At 38.7% G+C, this 27,624-nt stretch overlaps 1 protein-coding gene across 1 annotated transcript; it reads right to left on the bottom strand.

The window, feature by feature from the left end:
• Positions 1-1,190: 1,190 nt before the first annotated feature.
• LOC6568374 (octopamine receptor beta-1R) lies at positions 1,191-26,053 on the bottom strand. Its single transcript, XM_001994699.3, has 8 exons — positions 25,954-26,053; positions 9,690-10,381; positions 6,407-6,604; positions 6,177-6,348; positions 4,284-4,420; positions 4,046-4,228; positions 3,206-3,359; positions 1,191-1,554 (listed from the first exon to the last, which is right to left on the bottom strand). Exons 2-8 carry the CDS (start codon positions 10,127-10,129, stop codon positions 1,300-1,302), a joined length of 1,539 nt encoding a protein of 512 aa, XP_001994735.1. The 5' UTR covers positions 10,130-10,381; positions 25,954-26,053; the 3' UTR covers positions 1,191-1,299.
• Positions 26,054-27,624: the final 1,571 nt, after the last annotated feature.

Genomic DNA, 27,624 nt, shown 5'->3' with positions numbered 1-27,624 from the left:
TGCATAACTTGCTAATAAACAAATTGGCATAACTAGACGAACAAATATTTAAGTTTAAATATCACTTTAGTCTCTAAATGCAAGGATAAACATTATATAAGTAAATTAACAAATAGTTATTAGAAACAATAATATTTAGAGATATGTATGTGTAAAAACATTAACTAACAAAAGACTGGCTTGAAACTAATTAGAAAACTGAATGCCAATATTGTTTTAATATGTTTGTGTATGTGGTATCGACAGTTGTTTGCCGGTTAGAACTTATAACTTAGCAGGTAAATATTTATTATTTTTATAGTATTTGAGCGCTAACTATACTACAACAATTAACTAATGCGCTCAAAATCGCGACGTGCTCAAATATAATATGTAACAGCTTTGTTTTGATGAGACTTTAAGTCACACTTTCTACATATTGTTTAGAGACTAAAAGTACAGTGGCTAATAGACCCAGTGGATATGTTAGTCATACGAGTAAGTTATGCAATACTACATGTACCACGTATGTATATCAATTTAATCATTTTAAGCTACACTTGGGCAATTCTACTGTGGTAGGTACTATGAGAAGACATTCATTGCAGGAGTAGCCCAGTTTCAACTTCAATTTACACATTTCACCCGTATGTATGTAATTATTTATATTTATGGGACATCAAATAGCATTATATACGTATATCAAACATTCAATATAATATATCTATGTATATATATTAAATAGGTAAGTATATTTTATATAAACTCTGCACTAAATGCCAATCAAATGTTGCTTGAAATTGTTGCTGGCAAATTCTAGGAATTTGGAATTCTTCTCTTTCATTTTTATATTTTTGCCCAACAATTTCGCTTTAAATTCAACTTGTAAATATTTTTTGTTGTTATTTTATTTTATTTTTATTTTTATTGTACGTATTCATACTTCCTATTTCAAATGTATTTTTGCACATCAATATCGGATATTCTTTTTTGTTTATTTTAGGATTTTTTCTTTTGAAGGCTTCATTTTTTTCTGTGGGATTGTCGTGGTCGGCTTTTTATACTTTTACCATTTTAACTGTTGCTTAGCGTGGTCATAGATACTAGCTTTATATAGCTTTATAAAGCTATATATATATACATATATATGTACATATATATATATGTTAGTAATACATCATATATGTATTCCTAACAAGTATTTAGGCAGCTAGCATAGGAGGTATAGGTACATATGTATATTATTTTGCACACATGTACACACACAGATACACGCAAGCAAATGAAGAGCTGAAAGTGAAAAAAAGGACTCTGCACGTTTTAGTTGGTGTACAGCGGATGCAGTTGCTGTTGCTCTTGGTTAGTCATTGTGGGCGTGGCCTCCACGTACTGTCGCGCACGCATCACATTCATGTGGATCTCCGATGAGGCCGTGGAGTTCACGTAATTGGGCAGTTCAGCAGACCCATTCCTGGCGCCGTTGTCTCTCCGATGGCCGCCACCCAGGCCGTTACCGCGTCCAGCCGCCGCCCGAAAACTGGCGCGACAATTGATGAACGCATAGGGACAGCAGCTCTGCAAAAGACACACACACACACATACACAAAAAGAGAGAGAGAGAGAGAAGAAGAAGCAGGCATGTTAAAATGAGTGCAAATTGGAGTTGAAGTCGTACAGAGAATGCTTACTGCTACGTACTCAAAGGTTAGGCATATTTAAACGACGTCGGGGACAGACACAGCGTTGAGATAAATAGATAAGAGACAAAAAGACAAAGAGACAAAGAGACACACAGTCGGAATTCGGGATGCGCCCAGGGCGTGAGAGTTGCTTGGCTTGTGTGGTGTGGGATAGATGCCACATGTCTTTGGCAAACTTTTGGTTGTGTGAGTTAAAAAACAGAAGCAAATGGAAAGGAAAAAAAAATGTAAATGAAAATACAAATAAAAATGGTAGATGGAAATTCCAAATGGAATAAAAAATAAAAGTCCGCATTCATTTGGGGACCTGCTACGTGTGTATGTGTAAATGTGAGTGCTGTTAAAGAGTAGTGCGCTAAATGAGAAATTTGTGTAAAAAAAAAGGAAAAGATAAAAAGGAGAAAAATGTCGCTCAGACAAACTGTGGGCATCAAAATATGCGCATTTGCAAGTGCTTGTTGTTGTTTGTTGGGCGACCGTTTTGTAACAGGTGCTGGTTTACCATAAGGACAGTATGTTGTCAGCGTGTGTGTGGGTGTGTGTGTGTGTGTGGGTGTATATGTGTGTTGTCTACATACTAATTCATATGTATGGGGATATATGTACATAATATGTGTAACATACTTATATACGCAAAAGCTTTTCAATTTGAATATTACATTTTGTTTTGTGGCATTCTTTGGCAGGGCTTAGTATTTCTTGGACGTTAGACAACGTATCAGTAAGGCAAAAGCCAGCTGTGCGTGGAAAAGATGAGTAGATGATGACATAAAAGTTAGAGAGTTAGAGAGATAGAGAAATAGCGAGAGTTCGAGAGCGATAGAGACAGTTAGAAAATCAACTAACGAAATGTTGCGACTTGCCAACAAAGACTAAGAAATGCTTAGAGAGATATATACTTATCTGTTTAGTTGTATATATAGTAGAAAAAGGAATAGCACAGGCAAGCAGAGCGTGCATAGAATTCAACAGGCAATTAACAATATCGCACAAATGAAAATCGTGACATGGACAAGCAAAATCTGTTGCAGTTGCAGTTGCAGTTGCACTGAATAGTTTATTACTGTTGGCTCAATCAGCTATATATAAATATATATATATATATATGTATTTAAGTGTAATGAAATCGTTTTTAAAAGCTATGGCTAAAGTCTATTGGGCACTAGTTGCCAATGCAGCTCCAAGTAAACTCATATAGCTACCGAGATGTGCTCTGCCTGTGAGTGCTGCTGGCTCTGTTGCAGTTGCCGATGTTGATATTGTTGCTGTTGCCGTTGTTGTACTTGTGCTTTCCGTTGTTGCATCAGCGGCATTTGTACTAAGTCTAGGCGAGCATCAAACGCCATTTGCGATTGATATATATATATATATATGTAAATTGTTGTTTTTTTTTTTGAATCGATTTCAAAAGCAATATGTACTGTTAAAAGGTCTTCCTTGGCAATTTGCATAATGCAAGAACAGAAAAGGAAAATGTCCCGCCCCATACATAAAAAAAAACCTAATAGCTCCCACATGAAACTCACCTTGAGCGTCTTCTTGAAAGCGGCCCTGAAATCTCGATTGAAATATGCATAAATAATTGGATTCAGTGCCGAGTTAAAGTAACCAATCCAGAACAATATGCCAACAACGATACGAGGTGTTTTGCAGCTATCACATAATGTAAATGTGATGTACCTAATTCAAAATGAATTATATATAAATATATATACACATTCGATATCAAGCAATCCAAATTTGTGCATCTCAAATAAAACCACAAAATAATAATAATATTTAATAAACTTATAGAAGTGAATTACTTGAATTGGTACATACTACCAAATCTAATATTTTCCTTAAAGTAATCATTGAACTTGCTCTTTCACCTGTTTGTTAACTTAATAATTACTCACTGAGATTGTCTAAGTATTATGACTAGTTACGTTCGAGTTAAATATTAATAGCTGTGATCTCATTTCATAAAAGCAAAGAACTTTCAATTTAAAACTTTGCCTCAACATACTAATTACGCAAAGAAAAGAAGAATTTTGAATAACTCAAGGCGCAATGGAGAACCAAAGAGTTTATCAACTTTATTAAGAGACTGGAAAGCCATCTAAATAGAGCAACGAAGAAGCCTGACTAAAGCAAGAGCTTGAAGAGGGCTCATATGAATTTATATAATATAATAATTGTTGGCAAAGAACTGAAAATAATTTAATATGTTGGCCAAGTACACAATCTTGTAGTTGCACAACAATGGCTTTAATAATACAGAAATATAAAATAACAAAAAATACTATAATCTTAAAAAGGATACCATATCAAAGTATAAATTAATTGGAAACAAATTTGATGCAGCAAATGTTGCTTCTACGCACCATAAGAAGAAGGGCAGCCAGCAGAGCAGAAAGGCGCTCATTATGATGCCCAATGTGCGGGCTGCCTTCCGCTCGCGCCTCATGGTCGTTATAGTTGACTGCTCCACCTGTATGCTTGGCCGGGGCTTGGGTATTTGGCTAATCTGTAGGTGTTTCTCCAGCAGCAGGGCTGCCACTTTAGATCTGCGTTGAGAGAGTAATTAGCGTTAATTGCGGCAAAACAAATTAATTGGTTTACCTGTAGACCAAACGCTCCTGACGGTCCGCCTCCTGGTAAATGCGATAGTACATGGACAGCATCACAATTCCCGGTATCCAAAAGCTCATCGATGAGCTAACAATCGCGTAGGCTTTGTTCACTTTAAATTCGCATATCTGCAATGCAATTTGATTAAATTACGCATTGGCTGGATGGCTATCATAAATCACAGTAAATGCACCACCAAGCTCTTTAAATGATCAATAAAACAATAAACTTGCCAATAGAATAAAGAGGCACCATTCGATGCCAGCCATACGTAATAGTATATGAAATTCACACAAATAACTTGCATCACAATGGACAATCAGCGAATTGATTTGCATGGGCAAATTGTTGTAATTGCCGGTGCAACGTAGCGTATGCGTAATGTGATTGATGCATTGCAAGTGAAAGCAATAAAAACACAACCCAATTACAGCATACATTAAGCTGATGAAATGACAATAGAACAACAGAAGGATACTTAAGTCTTGGGGCTAGAGGCTCGTGGCCATATAATCAGATTTATGCCAAGAGTCGCTGTCAATTATTAACAGCCAGCCACAACACGAAGCACCAAACACCAGGACAACAAGCAAGTTAAACTAATTATAGCACAACTTGAATGCTAATGTATGCAAAGGGCTTTCAATGAGTCGGCGCTTTGTGTGATGTCGAGAATTATGCACAGGCGGCACTGACACAGACGCGGACACAGACACAAACCACAAACGCAAATATAATTACATTTATTTATACATCAGCATTTGTATTGCGCAGGAGAGGCAACAGCAAGAACAACACTGACTGCTGCTGGCAACAGTTGTTAGGCAGCAGCAGTGAGCTGTGAGCAACATCAGCCGGTATTAAACCACTTTCATTGCTATCACTGCCTGACAACTTAACAAATATGTATGTTGCCTCGTCCAGGACGTGTTCTTGTCGAAAATGGCCAATAAAGCAGTCAAAGTAATAAATATGCCAACTGTCGACTGAGCGTCTAAAAAGGCGTAAAAATGTTGCAGACGCCCATGGCATACACATAAATCAATTTTCTTTGAACCGTATCCGTATCCGAGACTGAGGTAGAGTGCAGCTCGTGTTTCCTCGTGTTTACTTTTTTGTGACACGAATACCTATATCAACTCAAAATCTACAGTGTCCTGTCAAGAGACAGGTGACTAATCTAAGTCTGATCTTCTCCATAAATATTGCTTGCTAAAATCGTTTCAAAATACATTTAATTTAATGTGCTTGAAATATAATTTTTACTGGTCATAATTGAGTTATTTCTCTTCAGTCCATCGTCTTAATGTTTATTTATGTATTTTCCTCACAAGTTAAGTTACGTTAAATTTCTCAATATCAATATAGATTTTGACAGGTATAATAGTTCCTTGATTAGTTCAATAAATTGGTGTGAAGTTGAGTTATATGCGTTCTTAATTGGAAATTACCTAAATAGGTCATTGCCTTTTTGACCTTCAGCTCATTAGTTTTTTGTTATAAGGTTTGTTTTTTTTTTTTGTTTCGTTTGAATCAAATAAATATTTCCACAGGCAAAGTTTTGCGTGTGTATTTGCAATTTGTGGTTTCTGTTTCGTGCCACGTCAAGTCTTGTTGTCAGAGGCGACCCGTACACATCTCTAGTCTGAAGCAGAGCGGAAGTACCCCCAACTATAGCAAGCGCTGGCAGAATTTATGGCACACCTTGTGGCCCATACGTGGCAGGAGCCAGAAAAATGCATGTCTACCGTACAAATTCTAGCGAATGTATTCGCACACACCCACACACAGCCTCATAGCTGTAAGTGTGTGTTGTTGAATTTTGAGCTCTGATCCGATAGGAAATTGATTTAAAATGCTAAAAAACATTGTTGGTCAACTTACATGTGGATTGGATTTCAGATACTTCCAGTTCTCGTTCGTGGTATACCAGCCCGAGCAGATGGGCAGAAACGATAGTAAAGCCGGCGAGAGCCAGACCAACAGCAGCATTATAAAGACGCGTCGATACGTCATTATAAGCGGATAGTCCAGTGGCTGCACTATAGCATAGTATCTGAAAATGCCGAATCATTGGCATGTATAGATTGTAATTGTTGTTAGTTGATACTTACCTGTCTACCGATATGCAACATAGATGCATAATGCTGGCCGTGGAGAAGTATACATCAAAACTGTTCCATATATCGCACATGAGTGATCCAAACATCCATCTGCCCGATATCTCGACGGAAGCATTAAAAGTCATAGCACAGAGAGCAACCAGCATATCGGCAACAGCCAGTGAAACCACAAAATAGTTGGTAATGATGCTACAAATGAGAATTGAATACGGAAAGAAGAAACGTTGAAATACTTCATAAAGTTGCAGTTTGGCAACTAAAAATTAAACAAATGATGTTCTCAGCTACGAGAATGTATGTCATTATGCGCTCTAATATAAATACATATAACTGTCGTGACAGCTAATCGACTAAGCACTTGTCTGCCCTCTGGGTTGGATCGAACAATTTGTGCTCATATTACGCACAAGCCGCATAAGCCAGCAGTTTGTCGTGTGGCTTGACAAGTGGATTTCCGAGTTTAATGAGTTAATTGATAATTTGTTTAACATTGGTGGAATGCTGTCAACTTACTCATATAGCACCATACCCACCGCAATTCACAATAGCAACAATCACCGCACAACGTTCAAACTAATTATGAGCAGACGGCGTATGCGCAACGCTGAAAATGATTGCAGCTTTAATTTCCGAAATTTAAAGGAAAAGGCAATTACATTTTCATATTCCACTTTACAGTAGGCCACTGAACCAAAGCCTGCCCCCGAAAATGCCCCAAACCGCTCATAAACTTAATTACAACCCACAGGAACCAGCCGCAGATGACAGAAAACAGCAGGCTAAAAGCAGAAGCCAGACGACAAGCGGCAGGCGGCAGACGGCAGAATAGCAACAAGCGGACAGTTGTTGATGGTGAGCTTAAACTACAGCAAAAATGTACAAGGCCCAGAGCACAAAATACCCACGTCAACATCAGAATGTAAGTAGTAGGAAGGCGATGCTTTAAAGCCGATTAAAGGATAAAAAGCTATGCCAGCAGAAGAGTTGTACAGACAACATCAATGCTGATAGGTGGCAAGTTTAATTAGATTTATGACTTGTCACTTTTACCATTCCACATTGGTGCGTTTCAGAAGAAGTAAAGTAAACTCTTTTGATGGTATTTTTGTTTTTTTTTTTTGCCTTAACAGCAATCGGCGCGTGGCAGCAAATAACTAAAAATGATTAAATTCCGATACGTTTTCTAGGGATGCTCTACAAATTGGAGTCAGACTCTCTCAAAGTTTTATCAAAGTTCATGTTAAATTGAGTTTCGCTGCAATATTATCGTCCAGTAAAATAATATTTGTAAAAGTTATTAACTACATAACCTGTTGGGAAAGTAAAAAGGAATTGGAATTTATAAAAACATTACAAAAAGGTTTGTAAATATACAAGTGAAGCATTTATGAACCACTTCTATAAGAATAACAGCTTTAGAGATTTTTACGAACTACTTGTTTCTGATTAGTATAATCATATGTTTTGGACAATTTAATCTTTGCAGCCCATATAATTTGTATAGCCTTATTACGACAAGCTGAAACACGGCTACTTTTACTAAATTGCACCCTAATGGGCTGGACGAAAGTTGGTTCAATTAGTTGGCCGGATATTAAGGCAGCAAAGAGTCGCACACGCAAAATTGGCCAACTGACTGAGAATAGTTTAGGTGGTAAAAGAGTTCTTAACGTTTACAAAGTTGCTGGGCTAAATGAGGCCCAAATTATCGTACGACTATTTGGCTTTTGTGAGGTTGGTTTTGACAGCACACCTGTGATTTGGCACGGGACGCACTCCGGCGCAAAGGGAACACACAGGGAAGAGGCTTAAGTACGAATGCATGTTGAGCATAATTAGGCTTAATTTGGCATAATGATTTAAAACTGCGCAGCGAAGCAAAACATTTGAAGTGGGCAAATACAAGCAGAGAACAGCAGCCAGATAAAAATGGTATGTACCTAAATATAAACCATAGTACCCTTTGCATTCCATTTTATTCTACACGGCACAGTTGCTCAAGTTAAATGAGCCTCACAAATGTCAGATGCTTGTCTGCTTCAGTGCTGCACTCTCTGCTGCCGTTGTCGCCAAGGTGAAGACTTTCTTCGCCTGCTTAAAGAGTTTTATGCCTTGACATTGGACGCCTTAGGCCTCTCACATGGGCGTGACCGCGTTGTCGGTCGTCTACGTGTATGTGCTTTATGTTGCTTAAATGCCAGCAACAAAATATAGCACATAAATTTTCACCTGAAACACGTACGAAATTATGAAGAGCTACAGCTAACCCCGGGCAAACACGGTGTCACCTACCACAACAGCTGTAATCGTGTGTCAGTGTGGTTTTGGGTGTGTATGTGTGTAAGTGTATATGTGTGTGTGTGTGTGGGTGTGGGTTTCTATAAAATTCATGTGGACTGTCGTAAACAAAATGACAAGTACACTCAGAAAAAGTATTGCACTAGAATTATAGTAAATCGGTTGGACAGCTTTACTAAATTATTTCTTAGAAATCGTGTTTATAATTTTAAAATTATAATTCTATGAAAATATTCGGAATTTCAGAAAGGTTTGCCAAAAATATCTAATAAGATTTTAAATATATTTATCATTCTTTAATAATTTTGTTTTATATTTTTGTGTAAGGAAAACTATAGTTAGCAAGTGTCTTACTTATTAATTGCAGCACAGGCTTTTATTCTGAATTTAGAATATTTTTGTTTACATTTCAGAAATATGTATCAATAAATGAGATTTAAGACACGTATTTCGAAAATGTAAATTTTATGTGTGGTTTACAGCATGATTTTTTTCTGAGTGCAAACAGCGGCTGGCTCGCCGCTCTTGAAGAAGGCCACAATATTTTAATGTACGCTTCCTATTAACATATTCGATGTAATTACGCACGTTTCTGACATTTAACAGTGCCACACATAAGTATGCCAATGATGGGGGGTCAAGTTATTAGGCAGATACCACCACCCAAGGTAATAATATTGTAAATGGGCGAGACACGCAAGTTAGCCAAAGTATGATAAATGATCTCAAACTAATGGGCGTAAAGGCGCACAGGATTAACGCGACCGCGTCCAAAAAACTCCAATTGTTCCACAGACACAAAGGTCCTGGCTGTGTCCTTGCTGGCAACTCTGATGACAAAGGCGCATTGTGGCTAACAATTCAGTAATAAAAAAAAAAAAAACAACAACAACCGCACAAATAGATTAATGGGAGTAATGGGAGAACTGTTGGTCGTTGCTGCTGATGTTGGTGTTGTTGCTGTTGATTCACTCACCGTAATTTCCGGTGTCGCATAACGGACACAATCACCAGCATATTGCCGAGTATGGCGGCCAGTATGATGAAACCAATAATGAAACACTTGACGATGACAAATGTCAAATGCGCACTGCCCGCTGTCTCGTCAGTGGCGGCCGCGGCACTGCTGCCATTGTCCAGCGCCTGTCCGCCGCCCATGTCGTCCAGAGGTATTGAGCTGCTGCCGCCACTGCCAACGCTCTCCTCCACATCGATGAGGCCATCGGCAACGAAATTCAAGTAACTCGCATGTGAAGTTGCAGCGACCGCTGCCGCAGATGCCGACACCGAAGCGGATGCCTCCAGCAGCAGTGGTATATAGACGGGCTGTGACTTCGCACCAGCTCCGTCGCCATCCTCGAGCAGTGTCCTCGCCGCCGATGTTGCTGTTGCCGTTAGCTTGCGTAGCAGTGTCATTGTATTAAACAATTATTATTGTTACTGTGTTGTCGTATCGTTGGTGTTGAGGTGGTTGAGGCAGTTAGTCCTTGAGTCCCATGCAATTATTGCCTTGCCACTCACTGCTTACTAGTTGTTGTTGTTGCTGTTGTTGCCCTGTAGTGGTAACATTCTCGTAGATGGAGGCACACGCTATACACGACATGCTGATTGTAACTGTCATTTGGCGTTGTTGCTTTTGCTGTTGACTGCTTTTATTGCTTGACAAGTCTGCAATTGAAAATATATCAAAACGATTTATTAGTGCTCATATATCATTTATATTTATATTTAGCTTATCTTCATTCGATTTGTATCAATTTAGCATTTGTTGGGCCAGTTTAATGAAGCAAGACGTGCTACCGATTTATCTTCCATCTACCTTCGAGGCAACCTAGCCAACTGAGCTATAAGCAATACACAGTTGTCGCCCACAATTTGTAGAACATGCAAATGTAAATCAGCCCCATAAACACCTTCCGTGTGCCTTTGATGGCATTGTCTAAATTGTATAACCTCAGGCACTTGGTTACCATATTCCCACACAACAGCAACAACAACAACAATAACAACAACAACCACAACGACCACATCAACAACAACATTAATAAAGCTTTGGCTGAGCTTTTTGCTGAGAATTGCGAATTAAATTGCTACCTACGCATGGATCTCAGGTTTTGCGAAGGCGTGGCCGAGTACCTAAAGTAATCTCAACTCAACTCAATTGGCTTAATTTGCCATAAATAGCGCCAGTACGTCTGCTGGAAGCGACATTTTCCTTGGCGCCAGTCGAACGAGACAGAAATCTCACTTGCTTCCGCTTACCGACAGCTGTTGCCTGTCAATATTTTATCCTTATCATTAGCGAATGTCAACTTTGAAATAATCTTCGTACTCAAACTTTTGCAATTTGCTTAGCTGCAGCTCTCGAATGACTTGTTATCAAGCTGAGTTGACAAATTCTATAGACGCACTGTGGATTCGAAACAAATTAACTTTAGTATGACTACAAGTGTTCCGAATAGAGAATCGGCAAAAGTTGTATAGCCCAGGGAAATGAACATGTAATTTTGGCAGAAGCAAATGCATCTTACGATTGCATGTAATATCTTTTTTAGCTTAAATTGAACCACAAATTATAAAAACTAACCAACAACATTTCAATACTCGTTTAATTTCAAGAACTATACTTTAAAGGTTTACAAAAATGCCTCAACCTTTCCAATTTTAGTAGGAATAAGCATTGCCATAACCATAAAAATTCATGAGCACTTTCAGGGTTTCCGCAGGCATAACTCGCCAAAACTTTATTAATTTTCACGAGCAAAAACTATTTTCGCTCGTAATTGTAAATAATATTCTTAGTTGCGTAATTTACATTCCCATTAAATATATCAGGCAATTCGAGGCTAAATGAATTAATACCGACACCTAAAGCTTTATATGCAAATTCACATTTGTGGAATATCTTAAGACTTAATTTAAAAAAAATTCAAATGTGACACACACTTTGACGTGATCGATAATCAATATTTTTTGAAAATAATTTCAATGCATTGGAAAAGATAAACTTCAGATGGAAGTCAGATGGCTCAGCGGCAAGTAAGCCAACAAAATGTGAATAGATAAATAACCAATTGCTGTTGGCAAAATGTAGCTGTTTACAGATATGAGTGTGTGGGCTATCTTTGATTCGCTTCCGGTTGAGCAAACATTTGTGTCTTCGACTCAAGAAAGGCCCTTAAGTTTAACAGACAGCTGATAGGTAAAAGTTTGAGGGTGTGCGTGAGTCTATGTGTGTGAGGGCGTAACTTAGCTAACAAAATATAAGGCCGATGGGACTGCGCTATGTGCTTTGTGTGTGCTACCTTTAGTTAAATGAATTTCGTGCCAACACGCACACAGCGACACTTACACACAAAGCGCGAGCACGCTTTTCATTTTCCATTTCCACAGCTGAAGTGAACTTTAAATCAATAACGAGAGAGAGAGAGAAAGAGAGCGACACAACAAAAAAAAAGAAAAGCATGAAAATCTTGAAATATGTCATGCGATGGTGTGCTGGTGCTTGCCAAGTGCTTTTGTCAACCACATTGACAATACTTCACAACAATACAGCAACAACAACAGCGAGAATACACATAAAAGCTGCAGCTGCCTCTCAAGTGCCCGGTGGCTTCAGGACGACCGCTGAAGCTGGTGGAGTCAGTGGAATGGAATATGTATGAAGTCGATTGAGATTGGTTGCCCTTCTACCGTACACATTCACAATACATCACTGCTTAAGGTAAGAACATTTCCAACCACAGCCGCTAGCCATCTAAGACGAGTGGCACATCCCAGTCCCACTCCCCAGTCCCCTCGCAGTGTCAGACCCCAGTCCCTTGGACTATAGTCCAGGTTTATTTGCCCGACTCGCGAGTGCGTTTTACGCTTTCGTTTCGTTTTGTTATTTTTTTTTCTTTTTGGCCTTCCTTCGACTTTTATTTGTTGTTAAAGTATCTGGGATTTGGCTGAGCTTGTTTGCTTTTGGGATTCATTCATTCTATGTATACGAGAAAGTCAATGTACAATGGCGCAGATCTGAAACTTTCATTTTCACATATAAAAAAGCAATGTGCACTGGAAGCCATAACTAGCAATTTATGGCATAAGAGAAAATATGAAAGTATTTTTTTTTTCTTCTTGTTTATTTAATTTCTATACAAAACACATTAGATATATGTGATGTGGTAACTGTTATGAATACAATTTTACATAACCATAACAATGACACAGACTTCACATATATATATATATGTTGGTTGAGATGTGGAGCTCAAGTGTCTGATATTCAAATTATATATGAATGTGTCGCTATTTGCTTACTTTTCAGTTGAATACATGCCTTCGGACATAATTGTATTTGATATTTGACATTTTGTTGATTGTTGGGATATTTTAGCCCAGTGTTCGGGGTTTTTCTTTTTGGGTTTTTTATGGGGCTGGTGGGTCAGCAGGTCGTTCACACGGCGCTCCATTCATATTGTGACGGGATGTGATTCATTTCATTTGGGACGGGCCATTGTTGAGGTGCAATGGAGAATGATTCGCTGGCTGGCTACCTGCGTCACAAGTGTTGGATATTCTTTTTTTTTTTTTTGTTGGCTTATAAGTTATTTATTCGTACTTATTCTTGCTTATTTGAATTCGCCAGTGTTTATTTACAGCTGAGCATTGGGCGAAGCCAGGCGGCGGCGGCTAGTATTTGCTTTGGATACCAGACGCTTCACTTACACCCTCACATAAGCACGCAAACACACACACACACACACACACACACAGCAATTTAGATGCTTGTGGTTGTGGGTTTGGTTGGAAGGAGTACTGCTACTGGGTTGGTATTGGGCATTAATTACTTTTCTTTGTGCTGAATTCTGTGAATGGGTCTTAAATACTTTTCGCTTCTATAGTCTGCTTTTAATTAATTTTTATTTATGCAGGCAAAAGGAGTTTTAACCAAATTTTTACATTAACGAAACTGCGCTTTAGCAAAGTAACAAAATGCTAAATAAGTTGTTAGCTTGCAACATTCGAGTTTGGGTCATTTATCAGAGATGTATTAAGGTTTACAGTGGCAAGGACGTGGACCCATAAATATTGCTAAGATCTTCAGTCAGATGCAAATTAATCGACTGCTAAATGTGCCAAAGACAATGGGCGGAAGAAAATCTGCTCTGATTGGTGGACGGAGCTGAAGGGCGAGTGAAGTCAACCGAACATTTTTGCTTACCGAAACACCAAATCGAATCGAAAGCACAAACGAATCGAATGCCAACGAAACGAAACTAATTGGGTGCCTCAAAATATGCAAAAGATACAGCCGCAGCGGTCAGCGGACCAAGCAGGCGTGGTAGAAACCAACGAGCAAAGTAAAAAGAATTTTTGTTTTTATAGCGACCATTTGATAAATCAAATAGAAATGGAAACAGGAAACTACCCAACATGAAAAACACAACCGTCATGTATGTGTGCCACAACGAGTGTGTCTGTGTGTGTTGTGTGTGTGTGTGTGTGTGTATGTGTATGCCCTGTGACCTTGTGAGCGTAGCGAACTGTATCCAGCAATCAGGCAACAGAGCGAAAGCAGCAGTTCAATTATTCATCTACCCACAAATTTGTTCTTCTTTCAGTTGATTATGACGAAGCGGCATGCAACACAACATGCCTCACGCATGTGCCACACGAACAAGAATGTGTATGTATATAGGAGACTGACCAGCTGTAAATTGTCCATCTCCTTGGCCTCAAACATTTACATTTTAAATTGCAGCAATATGATTATTTGCATTTTCCAGCTAAAGTGGCCTCAAATACGCGCTACAAATTTGTGAATAGCTGTTCTTCTTTTTTTTACATACAATTTGAATTTCGTTTACATAACCCACAGACACACAGCTTGCCACAACATCAGAGAGACAGAGAGCGAGCGAGGGAGAGAGAGAGAGGGACATGCTTGCATTTTGGCGGCTTTTCACTTTCAGATAGCTGTTGACGGCAACAACAACATTTTCTGTGGTTGAGACTTTGCTGGCAAATGTGGATGCGAACTGAAAAGGCCATAGAGCATTGTTGCAGCATTTCAAAAAATATTCATAAAAATAGCTGAAACATGGAAATGTATCATTTTCAATGTGAATATATAAAGTCAGGAGCAAGGAAAGCCAGTGAGTTGACCTTATTTATGAATAGCAATAAAAATACAACATACAGAGAAGGATGTAAGCCACGAATTAGTTGCATTGTTTTTCTTGGTTCCCAGGCTAAAACACGTTTCACACATTGTAATTAATGATTTAAAAGTTTTCTACGTTTATTGGAAAACTCAACTGCGGTTAAATTCTGATTGTCGTATTTTCTTTTGGCGACCGTATGTATGTATGTAGTTCGAGGTTGATGTTATTTTTCTATCTGCCACATCATTGTTACACAAAAACAAAACTGTAAACTTTAAGGTCACTCTTTATGTGACTAAGTTGAAAAGTAACATTTACTGAACTAAGCAAAAAAAATGTACAAGTTTTCAAAACAAAATCAAATCGGCATTTTCTACTCTTTGCGACTGTGACATTTGAACTTAGTACGCATGAACAAGCCCACGTGTCGAGGCTTAACAAGCATCACGGAACCAATCACAAGAATAAGAGGCTTTTGCATGCCTTCATCCACGTCCTGACCCTTAAATTAACGGAAAAAATTGTGTGCCATTTAATGTTCTAACAAAAAAGTTACTTCTAAGTACTTATCATTTTTATGTATTTATACATTTGTATTTACCTGAAATAAATAAAAGGCACACCAAATTATTGTATTTTTGTGCTTTTCTGTGATTTACTTTCATTTTAAATAAAGGTAACCCAATTTAAAAGTTGATTGTAAGCTGGGCTTATGTATATTTTTTTATGCATGTATAGAGGGTATCATGAAGTTATCCACTTGAACGAAATATCTGCACTATATGTTCAGGACATAGTTAAGCAGATAATTATATGTAATAATTAAATTGACATATGGTGGAAGGGCAATAATAAAATTCCATTTGGTTAATTTTAACACACGCCATTTTCAACTCTTATCCACATTCTTAATATTTTTTTTTGTGTCAGCCCTTTTCATGCAAATACACACAAAAATGCTACTTATGCAATTTTTAATTAAGTTTGTCCATTGCACATAGCACGATTTTCGTCCCCCATTTTTCCATCTCGTATAAAATACCTGGAATACATTCGTGTTTCTCCTGTATATATGAAATATATACATAATCAATTCACGTATTTTCTATGTTAACAAAATAAAAACTTTAATCTCGAAATTTGTGCGCTGAATGCCGTGTGCTCATCTGCGTAATATTGCGCATTCGTCGCGTTGGCATCCGTTTCCGGCTCAGCCCTTTTCCATTGCATACTTTTAAGGGCTTTCTCTGTCAACGCACAAGCTGTTGAATATTTCAGCGTTTTTACTGTTTATATGCTCAACGTGTGGACAGAGTAACATGTTGTTTTTGTTGTTGTTGTTGTTGTCGTAAGTGCTGCTTATATAATTTGTATTATAAATATTTAGCTGACTACGTTGGCATTCATCATTTATTTACCCGAAATAAAAGTGCAAAAGAAGTCGAAAGAATGAAACACTTCATCAGTCACATATGTTTACAAACATGTCGTGTCATTACTGTTGCTGCTTGCTTTACCTTGGCAATTGTTTAACTTGTGTATGTTGTTTATTGTTTGTTCGTCTATGTTTACAATGCCATTTTTGTGGCATTTTGTGGCCGAAAACAAACTTTGGCTATGACCACAATATTTCCGATGGCCCAGAGCTACATTTAAATACCTTTTTAAAGCGCACGGAAATTACTTGCAAAATATGCCGACAAAGCCAAAACCGTTGGAAATTATGCTGCTGACAATGCCTAAAAATAATGGCCAAAACGTGCTCTTAACGCTTTAATTGATATACAAGGTGTTGCAACCTGGGAGCCACAAAAAATATTTAGCATTCTTCACTGACAATTTATTTAGGAGTATTCGAAAAATGTTTAAAAAAAAGAACAACTAAAAAATAATCATAACACACGAGTGGATAATATATGTCTATTTTATGGGTGAATGTTTATTGATACGACAAGACCAGGCCGCAAGGGCAACATAAGAGCAGCTGGCCCTGCTGCATGTGTCTGCCGCACTGCGTCTGACTGCCTTTCGCATGATTTGGTGTGTTTGTATTTTAAATGCAGCAGTGCAGCAGTGTGGCAATGTGGCCATGTGGCAATGTGCAGCAGACTAGCTAGACATATTTGTACTTCAAAAGCCTCTGGCTTTGACTGTGAATGCCAAAGAGACAGAGAGAGAGAGAAACAGAAAACGAACGAGAGTATTTTGTTTTAAATGCCAACCTAACAATAGAAAAGAAGCATCCTTATCAAGGACACAAACAATTGCATGCGACTGGGGCAGTCCCTGTTCTTGTTCTTATTCTAGTTGCTGCCCCTCTTATTATGTGGTCGGGTGCTGGCTGTGGCTGTGGCAATGGCAACAAAAAAGTGCTTTCAGCACAGGAAAGTATTTTCCTCAATTGTTGTTACTGTTGTGCTGATTATTTACGCTCGTGTGTGTATGTGTGCGTCTCTGTGTATACACGTACATGCTAGTTAGGTGAAGGGGAAGGCGCTCTTAGCACGAGTGGCTGCTTTTTCTACTGCCACTGCCACTGCCACTGCTACTGCTGCTGATGCTGCTGCTGCAAACTGACTGCCATCTGCGCAACCTGTGTCACATAGATCGCTTGAAGGTCTAAGAATCTAGCGTCTATCAGTCGCACACACACTTTTTGGCTTATGTGATTTTCTTTTTTCTTTTTGCCCAAGAGGACGACCTTGAGCGGCAGCGCTGCTTAGACAGTCTGCACCTGATTGCACTGGCTCAAAGTGTGTGTAATACAAACAAGAACTTTACACACAGCCACAGAAATAGAAGCGAAACCTGTGAGAGGCAAACAGAATGCGCTGCTTCATTAGTGTTAATTGATTACATGGCCCGAAGAAGTAAGCAGCGACGACAACAAAGTTACTGCCACGACATTGACAAACGAAGCGCAAAATTGCAGACTGCCGCAAGGTTGCCAATTGGGTGGCTGCTGACAGAGAAAGAGAGAGGGAGAAAGGGAGAGTGGGAGAGAGGTGGATGGGTGGAGGTTTGGGGATGGTTAACTTTGTTGGCAAAACTTTGACTGAGCTGCTGATGCAGTTATGCCAAGCACTAGCATGATTATCATGAAATCACGTGCACGACACGGCACCGACTCGATTTCGTTCAAGTCAATCACCCAAGTCGATAGACAATGACTTTGGCCTTTTCCCCGCCGAGAGGGCGGAGCTGGGCTGGCCAACCTTCGGTAGCGATTGGAATCGACTTTGGTTCCGTTGCAAGTTAAAAAGAAAAAAGGAATGTCAATTGCCATTTGCATTACACATAAAATACTTTTATATTATATCTATAAAAATATGAGTGTGTCTGCCTAAAAGACCAAAAACAAAAACGAAAAGCAAGTACGACATGTGCTCTCCGTGACGCTATTTGACTTTCGCCTGGGAGTCCTTTTGTTCTTACCGCCATGGCTTTTTATGGCAGCTGTGGCAGAACGCACCCAAGTACACTCGAGTGTGTGAACTCTGGCACATTTTATGGCATTTTGATGCTTAATATGCTGCAATTTTATACTTATTTTATTTACCTACACACACCCAAATTTACTCGTGTGTGTGCAAAGTGTGCTTATGAATGTCTGATTGGCAGCTAAACCCCCTCTTCCCCTTCCTCTTTCTATCTTTCACTGTATCTCTGATACGCCCTCCCTTTCGAAAAGATTTCTTTAGCTCTCATTGCCCACATTCCCTCCATTAGCGGCAATTACGCATTTTTCAGAGAATGGAATTTGATTAGGTGAGCTTCTGCCGAATAAATACCTAAATCTCTTATTGAGCCCTGTTAAAGTTTAAGCGAAGCCTCTTTAAAGCCAAAAGCCACTCGCTCTTGAGGTATTTCTGTGCACTCAGACAGCAACATATTGAGCACATTATCGACTTATGGTACTTTTGTACATACCAATTTATACAGACGTACATATGTTTATGATTATATTGAATACTGTTTCGTTTTTATTGCATGGCACATGAATAAGCACACCCCACACAATTTGTCCATAAATAAGAAATTTAATAAGCCAAAAATGTAGACAGAAAAAAAATATATATCGAAAATATGAAATATATAATAAGTAAGTTGAATGATCGTTTTATAGGCAAATAAACTGGTATCTACATCACCATTATTTAATTAAAAAGAAGTGCTTTAAGTCGTTAAATGTTTTGTATAGCTTTGTAAACACAAGCGAAAGTTTAAAGTTAACGATTTCAATGCTAGTCTATATATATATAAATATTTTTTTAAAATTTAATTAAAATATTGTTATTATTGCATTTCAGCAGACAGGTTAGTTTAAGACTGATGTGCGCCAATTTAATATTAAATAAAGCACTTAAGTCGCTTATGATATATCTGAAAACACATTTAAATATCGAATTTATTAAATTAAATCCATTTTGTTGCTTATTTTGCCTAAGCTCCCTGTTTGTTTGCCATTAAAAACCAACAAATTAAAGTCACGTTTCAAAGCAGCTGAGTGAGTATTTAATGCGCTTAGCTGAAACTACCTGAGTAGTTATTAAGCTAACCGAACAACGTCGCCTGCATTCTAAAACTTGAGATGCTGTTCTAGTTTTAGTTTACAATGAGGCAGTTAGTTAGTGTTTTATCATAATTCTGTCAGCTATTGAGGCTGCATACGCTTTGTTAAATTTGACCGCTTTAACGAAGACTTTAATTGGATTTGTATCATGCCCAAATAATAAACCATAGTTTTTGAGAATACAGTACGATATTGTTAAGCCAACTTAAAGTTGGCCACGTGGGTTGCACTTTGAGTAAATTTAATAAATAAATAATACAATTGTGGTGAAATCTATCCGGATACACGTCTGAACACAATCTAATTTCGTATCTATTGTCCAGGCGAAGAAGCAATTTCAAGTTTCGATAAATGGCATTCGACATTCTGTGTCCTGTAACTACCCTTTTCACGGCCGTGATACAATATTTAGGGCACAAATATGAAATTCCACATTGAATGCTCTTATATGGCGCTCAATTTAACTTTTATTGGTGCCGCATATAGTATAAATATATATATATAATGCGATCCGGTCTCGGATTGTCAGCAAAGGTCATGCCTAACTTAATACACCCCCCACCTCCCCTTCGCTAAACTTCCAACCATTTCGTCCCTTCAGAACCGTTTGTAAGGACCTTGTAAGGTCTGGCAAGCATATTGAACACAGACAGAGCAGCATTTTGTGCAAAATGCTCACAAAAAAATTACATATTTGTTATTTGGCTGGCAGTCGACGGCAACGTCAACAGCACCGGCAACGAGCTAAAGAAAAATCACGATATTCAAGCTTGAATAGAAACAATACACGTACAAATACATCAACAGCAACCCGCTGGGCTGATGGCTTTTGCCTGATATTCGATTTGCGGTCTCCGTTGCCAGTAACCAAACAATGCAATCCGAGAAATTGAGACGTGAGCCAGCTTTAAAGAAACGTGCAAAATAAACATACACACGCTCGCACAAAAAATATGAGTGAGTGAGTAATCATCGGCTTGTACAACTAAAGTGATTAAATTCATATTGGGAAAATGTGAAGAAGACATCGAGATGGCCAAAAAGGCGCCACAAGAGGACCAACAATAGACCCGAGCGACCGTTAAGAAACAGCGCACGCAGCGCGTTGTAAAATGTCCGCTGCACACGCGCCACACAATCAGTGTATTAGCTCTCCTGCTATGTGTGTGTGTGTGTGTGTGTGTGTGTGTGTATGTGTGTGTGTATATGTATTAAGGGTTGGCGTGTAAGAGCACCCGCTGCTTTGGCCACGCATCATAACATGTCAATATACTTTAAGTCCCAACGCCATTAAAGTCAAATGCTCCATGGGGAATTTTCAAGGTAATGGCTGCTGAGGTGGCCACGCGAACGAAGAAACAGGAGCCAACCCCTCAACTATTCATTCCCATTTATACCCTATAATGTAGCTGCATATATTTTTTTCAGGATATTTGCTAAAAATTACTTTGCTGAGATGAAAATAATAAAAATTCGATAAACGTAAAGAAATTGTTGCGATAGAAACCCCCAAATTAAATTCATGTCAGAATCAAAGCTGATTTAAGAGCTGTCGAAGGAGTAGAATGGGTCACAGTAGATCTAACTATGTTGCAGTGTACATTAATCATAACAAAAAAAAAAGTAGTTCTGAAGACCAAACAGGAGATTCTGACAGAGGTAACAATATTAATTATCATTTAACCAGAATACCAAATGACGTTAAAATTCCCTTGTTTTTTTATCCTTATTCCCGATCTAGATATCATACAATCTTATGTATGAGATGTTGCCAACATTTTTATATATTTTCTAATCTGCCAAAAGGGTATCTTGGTATCCTATACTATTAAGCTGCCAACGGGCCATTACGTATTTTGTTTTGAATTTTGGGCGAGAGCACATAATGGCAGCTGTAGCAGCAGCAGCAGCAGCCAGAGGAGAGACAACGCGAACAAAAGTGTGAAAAAGAAGGACGAGCAAATGTTGAAAATCAAATTTGCCAGAGACTCCTCACTTAGCGATGAATCCTGGCTTCAGGAAGCGCAGGCAGCTGCCAGACATGCCATTATTTGATGGTATATTAACGCTGCTGTTTGTATTTACATGCAGGTGAGCGACATTTGTTTATTTGTGTATTTGTATACGTATTTGCAATTGTATTTGTATTCAATCAGCGTCAAACGTGGTGCCAAAAAGCAAAAAGGAAACAAAAAAACAATAATAAAAATAAGAAAAAATGGTCCAAGGTTTCAACAACAAAAGCCAAAAGCTGAGCAGCGTTTGTAAAATGTAGAGGCAAATCAAATAAAATAAAATAAAATAATGACAGTGGCTGCTAGTGATTGCAGCTGTATGTGTGCGTGTGTAGGTGTGGGTGTGGGTGTGGATGTGGATGTAGATGTGTGAATGAATGTGCTGTCAGCCGTCATTTGAGTTGCCATTTGCCAATGTAGCAAGGTACGAGGCACGCTTTCAATTTGATGGTGTTGATGGCTTGCCGAAAATACTTATGACATCGAAATAGCAACAACAACAAAACACACACCCTCCTTGCCTACCATCCGTAAGCCCTGCAGTGTAAATACACATACACAGCCTATATTTGAGTTAACGAACTCAATTTCTGTTGACTGACAACTATAAGTGCTAATGAGTGCTATTTTGACTATTGGTGTAGCGCTCAATATCATTACGATGCCATCAACAGTATCAGCATACAACTATGGAGAGATGTGCTGTGCAACTAACCAGCTGTCATATTGCCAGCAATAATGATGAAAATAAATAACTGTCTGTTAGGCCAAGGGTTGGTGCCACATGTCCCAAACCTTGTCATCGTTGGCCAGGACGCCTCGTCCTTCAATGGGCTAAAACCTGCTAGCTACAAACGCTCCATTTGCTCGTTAAGTTCATCGCCGTGGCCGTAATGATGCTATAATTAGATAAGCACAACGGCGACAGTCAGTACGTCAGTTGGGCAGTCATGCAGTCAGTCAGTCAGTCAGTCAGTGGCTCAGTCTCTCAGTCAGTGAGTGTGTCAAGCAGGCAACAGAGAGATCTCTGGCAACTGTTTAGACAGGCCAGGTTAGCGTCGTTGTGTATCTTGTAGGATAAAGTTTGTATTTTTAGCCATAGCCGCATCAGCAGGCAGCGCATAAGCAACAAAGGCATCCAGCAGATGTGTCTAGCGTTTGACTAACCAAATTCCAACTGACAGCCATTGGTTTGCCCAGGCAAATGGACACCCACGGAGGCAGACATTGGCCTAACGAACTGCCCTTTGTTTAGCATTGTATTCGGCAGAGTTTGTTTATCAGTCAGCTCTTCTTCAGTCAGTTCACGTGTCTATTTGAGCGACAGTTCGCAGTTAGCAGTTAGCAGTTAGCAGTCAGCAGTTCGCATGCATTACGAATGCAAAGGGAAATGTCGCAGCGAGGCAACAGTGCGTATGCGATATGTGAAATGAGCCTTGACTTACACGTTTGTGCACTTTGACTCTGTCATGGGGCTTGACTGTCAGTTGTGTAACGAAAATGAATATGACTTAATTAATAAATAATCGAAATAATAAGATCTAACTATTTATTGTTGGTTGGCATGTAGATACTTCAGATATTTGTTTTGGCCTAGTTCGAGTGCGACAAAAATATATTATTATTATTTTTTTTAAACTTATTTACATAATTGTTAATTTACTTAATTCAAGAGGGAATAGTGAGACGAACTGCATTTCTTTTTAAAAATTGACATGACTGAAACTATGCCGCTTCTGTTCAGAATTTAATTCAAATCGATACAATCGCGTATCCTTTCTGTTTGCCCAACTACAGGAAACGTCTGTGACTCTGTCTGAAGTATTTAAACCGATATATAAGTCAAACTCCAAACAACAATTTAGTTGCCAGCAGCTCTGGTCTACACATGTACTTAATCTTAGGCTTGGCTAAGATTAACTTTCTTTATTGATTTATCTTTTTTTAAATGTAATTCGGATATTGCAAACAAATCCAACAATGAGCGTATTTATTGTCCCAGAGTAACTTTGCTAACCTTGTCATATTTTGCACTCGACTCGCATATCAATCAAGCCAAATGGGGACTCGTGTTGTTGCAGTGCACAGTTATCAAAGCTAATTCCGTTAGGACGGTTCTAATTGACTCTGGCCTTTGCAGTGAGCAGAGCACTTTGTAGGTAAGTCTCCCGGATCGACAGCTTTAAGTATATATTGCTGTTTGCTGCTAATAGTCTTGTTAGAACGCTTCCCAAGGCGTGTTGTGGCCAATTAAAAACCGAGCAACAGGATAGAGAGTGAACAGTGCAGAGAAAAGTAACTCAATACCAAATACAATGTGCATCAAATCAGTTTCTCGTGTCGACGCAGACAACTTGTTCTGCTCGGCTCGTCAAGGGATGACTGGCAATTCCATCAATCAGGCAATCAGGCAATCCCTTAATTAACGACTCGAATACCAACAATTGGCAGAAACAACTTAAACAAGCCTCGGCAAACTCGCCAACTTTTTCGATTTTACTTTTTACTTGATATTTTTTTTTCTCTTTGTTTTTTTTTTTTGGCAATTGTTTGCGTTAACTGAAAAAGTTATTAGGCCAAACAGCAGTGACTATGCAATAAGGTCAATATCGTACAACGATTTAAATTCATTTAATTAAATGCTTTTGGGGGAAAAGCGTTTTGTCCAATATTGCATACACAAACTTTTGAACGCTGCACCAAATTGGGACAATCAAAATATTATTGCACATAATTCAACTTAATGTTTCCATAGTAAACACGTCCGATTTGGATCGAATATGTCCTCAGGTTGTTTTAGCCAATTTGATATTCGATGCGAGCAAGTGCGCAGACAGGTGGGCGTCCAGGGTTTTGACCACAAATTTTCCAAACAGTTGTTGTAATTGTTTGTGTTTGTGTGTTTCGTAATTTGTCGAAACTATTGGATTTGTTTCAATTCACAACTTCCTTCTGGCCTTTTGACTGGCTAGGCTAAAATTACAGTTATTAAAGGTATACTCTGGAGAAAGAGAAGGTGAGAGAGAGAGTGCTGCTTGTGTGCACAATAAATCGAACAGAAGTACGTGACACTTGTCAGCTTAATTAAAATAAAATGCGCTAATGAATAATTCTCAGACACGCACTTGCTGGCAGATAAAATCATGTTTCGAGCACACTTCGGTCCACAACCATATCGACATTGAGTGTGCAAAAGTTTCTATTTATAAATGTTACCGCATTCGAGACGTTTCTAAAAGTTTGATATTATGCGAATACATTTCATAGTTGGTAGCAGAGATATTTTATTCACTGATTTGCATAATCATTTACAGAAGCCTATTTTTATGAGAATTAAATTTTCGTATTTTATGAGTACGTTATGATCATAGTGTAGTAACTTGAATTGTTAATAAAACTATAATTTCTTCTATATTTGTTGGAAAGTTGCAGGCTTCTCAGTCATCTTTGCCTTAAAGTAATTTTAAAAGCTACTTTTACTTTAAGCGATAGTTCGATTTAAAATCAATGCATAAACAATATAACAAGAGCAGTTTGTTAGACTTGCGATTCGCATTGATTCTGCTCTTTAAAATTTAGTAGACTGTAATGAAGTTGAATGATTTCAAAGGAAATTTGCGTAAGCATACCTTTATTATGCTATTTCCTTTGAATAATGAGAAGTGCTTACATTTGAGTTGTTGTTTTTAGATTTATGACCTACATATACATGCGTACCATGTTGGCACCAAGCAAAATTCCACAAATCTATTTTTGCTGGTTGAAATGTACTTTTTTATTTTATTTTTAAACTCACACTCAAGGATATATACGCTTGCCGTATGCTATTTTTAGGCAACGACCGTAAAATAAATTAACTAGCAGCCATAAGTAGGCAGGCCTAAAACTGTCGACGCAGGCAAGTTGGCCGATAGACAGACATACTTGTGGGCCATTGAAAGCATGGGCAGACTATTAAAATGTATGCGTGAATATGTCGAAAAACAACAACAGCAGAAACAAAGCAAAGCCACTCGAAGACAAACTGTCGCGGCGGCAACAAGCAAAAGGACACTGGTATTCAACAAAAGGGAATATGTTAATGCTGTCGACACTGAAATGAATTGGACAGGTGACACACAGTGACGACTCGATGAAGTTGCCACATCTGCTGGTTTGCCACCGGAGTCCCTTTTGAACAGCAACATGTCGCCAAACTTGAGGGATGAACTAGACAAATTCTCACACAGAAATAGATATCAAGATAAGTATATCGAAAAAAGTCATTGATCCGCAAAAACCCTTTTGCCAACGAACGGGCAAAACTCATTTGTTAAATGCTTACACGTTTGCAATTCGGATTTCAGGCCCAATGGGGACTTTTGAGAGCAACAAATTGCTTTATAACCCCATCATATTTCATAAGCACAACAATGCCAGCGTTAAATATTAAGACGAAACCAAAAACTTTGTACAATTAAAAGCCTTTAGGCCGCCAGACACGAATATATAAATCCTTACCAAGATTTGCAGCGGGGCTGGTGTCGGGACCCGGACAGAAGCTAATGCCTTCAAGTTGTAAAACACTTAGCGGTGATTTTTTTGTTTTTTGTTGTATATATTTTATTTATTTTTTATTTTTTTGGTATTCTTGTTCAGCTTAAGAGGACACACACACACACACACACACAGAGAAATACACAGGCTGGAGCGGCAGAGGGCAAATAACACAAAATTCGCGCCGTGCAAACTTTTGCGCGTGTCAAAATATTGTTTGGAGATAATTTAAAGCAATTTGGTTGCAAATTTGATACGTTGTGGGTTGAGATGGTGGTAGCAGAGGTCGAGTTAGTTAGTGTAGTTGGTGCCTAGTAGTGGCGCGCACAGGTGGACGTGTCCCGCTACCAAAAATGTTAGTAATTTGGCCAGAAGATGGGCCCGCCAGGCTGCTGCCAAGCGCGCGCACAACCGACAGAAGCAAAGGACAACGCACGACTGCGGCGCACGAACGATGTCGAGAATGTCGACGAGAGACGAGCTCTAGAAAAGCCGAACACCCAACACCAAAAGCAGTAACAGCAGCAGCAGCAACAGTAACAGCAGCAGCCGTTGTTGCCTTATGGCCCATTGGCATTAGTTGAAAGTAAGTAAAAATATGAAAAGAAGTAACGAAAATAGCAGCAGCTGATGGCTGCGAAGTCGACAGTGACGACGACGGTGACGACGACGGTGACTGCGGCGACAGCGACAAATAAATCGCTAGTAGATTATTCGTGCTGGCAGCCCTTACTGCCGTTGCTGCTGCTGCTCCTCCTTCTACCCCAACTCGCCCACTGGCCGCCCACTCCTTTTTTGAAGCGCGCCCGTGTGTATGCTACAAAAAATTGACAGCCACAGCAAATGGGACATATTTGTTGTTATTGCTGTTGTTGTTGTTATTGTTGTTGTGTGAAGGCCTCGTTTTGGATAAGTAATTTTCGTTGTTTCTATTTAATTTATGACTCGTGTTTTTCTTGTGTTTTTCTTCTCTTTCGTTGTTTGTGTGTGTGTTTTACTTGCCTTTTATTAATTTGTTTATTTGCGCGGCGCGATGCTCATTTGCCCAGCCCATTGACAGTCTGTTTGCTTTTTAAACGTTGTTCTTTATGGTCTTTCAATACAAGTGCGCCGCTTTCACAGACACTCACACGTACACACACACACACACACACACACAGGCACAGACATACAAATTTCGATAGACAGTTTTATGCAGTGCGGCACGCATTCTAACCTATTCACCCATACACGTGCGTAATTTTATATGCATGTGCGTGTGCGTGACTGTGTGTGCATATGTGTGTGTGTGTGCTTGTGTGCGGTTTCCTGTTGCTTTGGTCAAATTTCTGTGGGAAACTCTTTGCGCGTGCTGTGTTCGGGTGCACTGCACAAAATTTGTACGCTTTTATAAATTGATGTTGATTTTTATATATTTTAATAAATTTGTAGTTAAGAATGGGGAATTTGTAAGGTTTTTTCTTATTGGTATTTGTTTCTTTTTATACTTATTTGTATTTGTTTCATATACTTTTAAATGTTGAATCTCTTGTTTATTGTGTAATCAATAAATAAAAGATTCAAAATATTTTTAAATGAGCTATCAATTCAAAACGCCTTAAGCTTCAGATCAATTTTAGTGTCCTGCTCAAAACC

Source organism: Drosophila grimshawi, unplaced genomic scaffold, assembly GCF_018153295.1.
Source record: "Drosophila grimshawi isolate 15287-2541.00 unplaced genomic scaffold, ASM1815329v1 contig_311, whole genome shotgun sequence".
Lineage (NCBI taxonomy): Eukaryota > Metazoa > Arthropoda > Insecta > Diptera > Drosophilidae > Drosophila > Drosophila grimshawi.
This window is presented reverse-complemented; position numbering and strand designations above follow the sequence as displayed.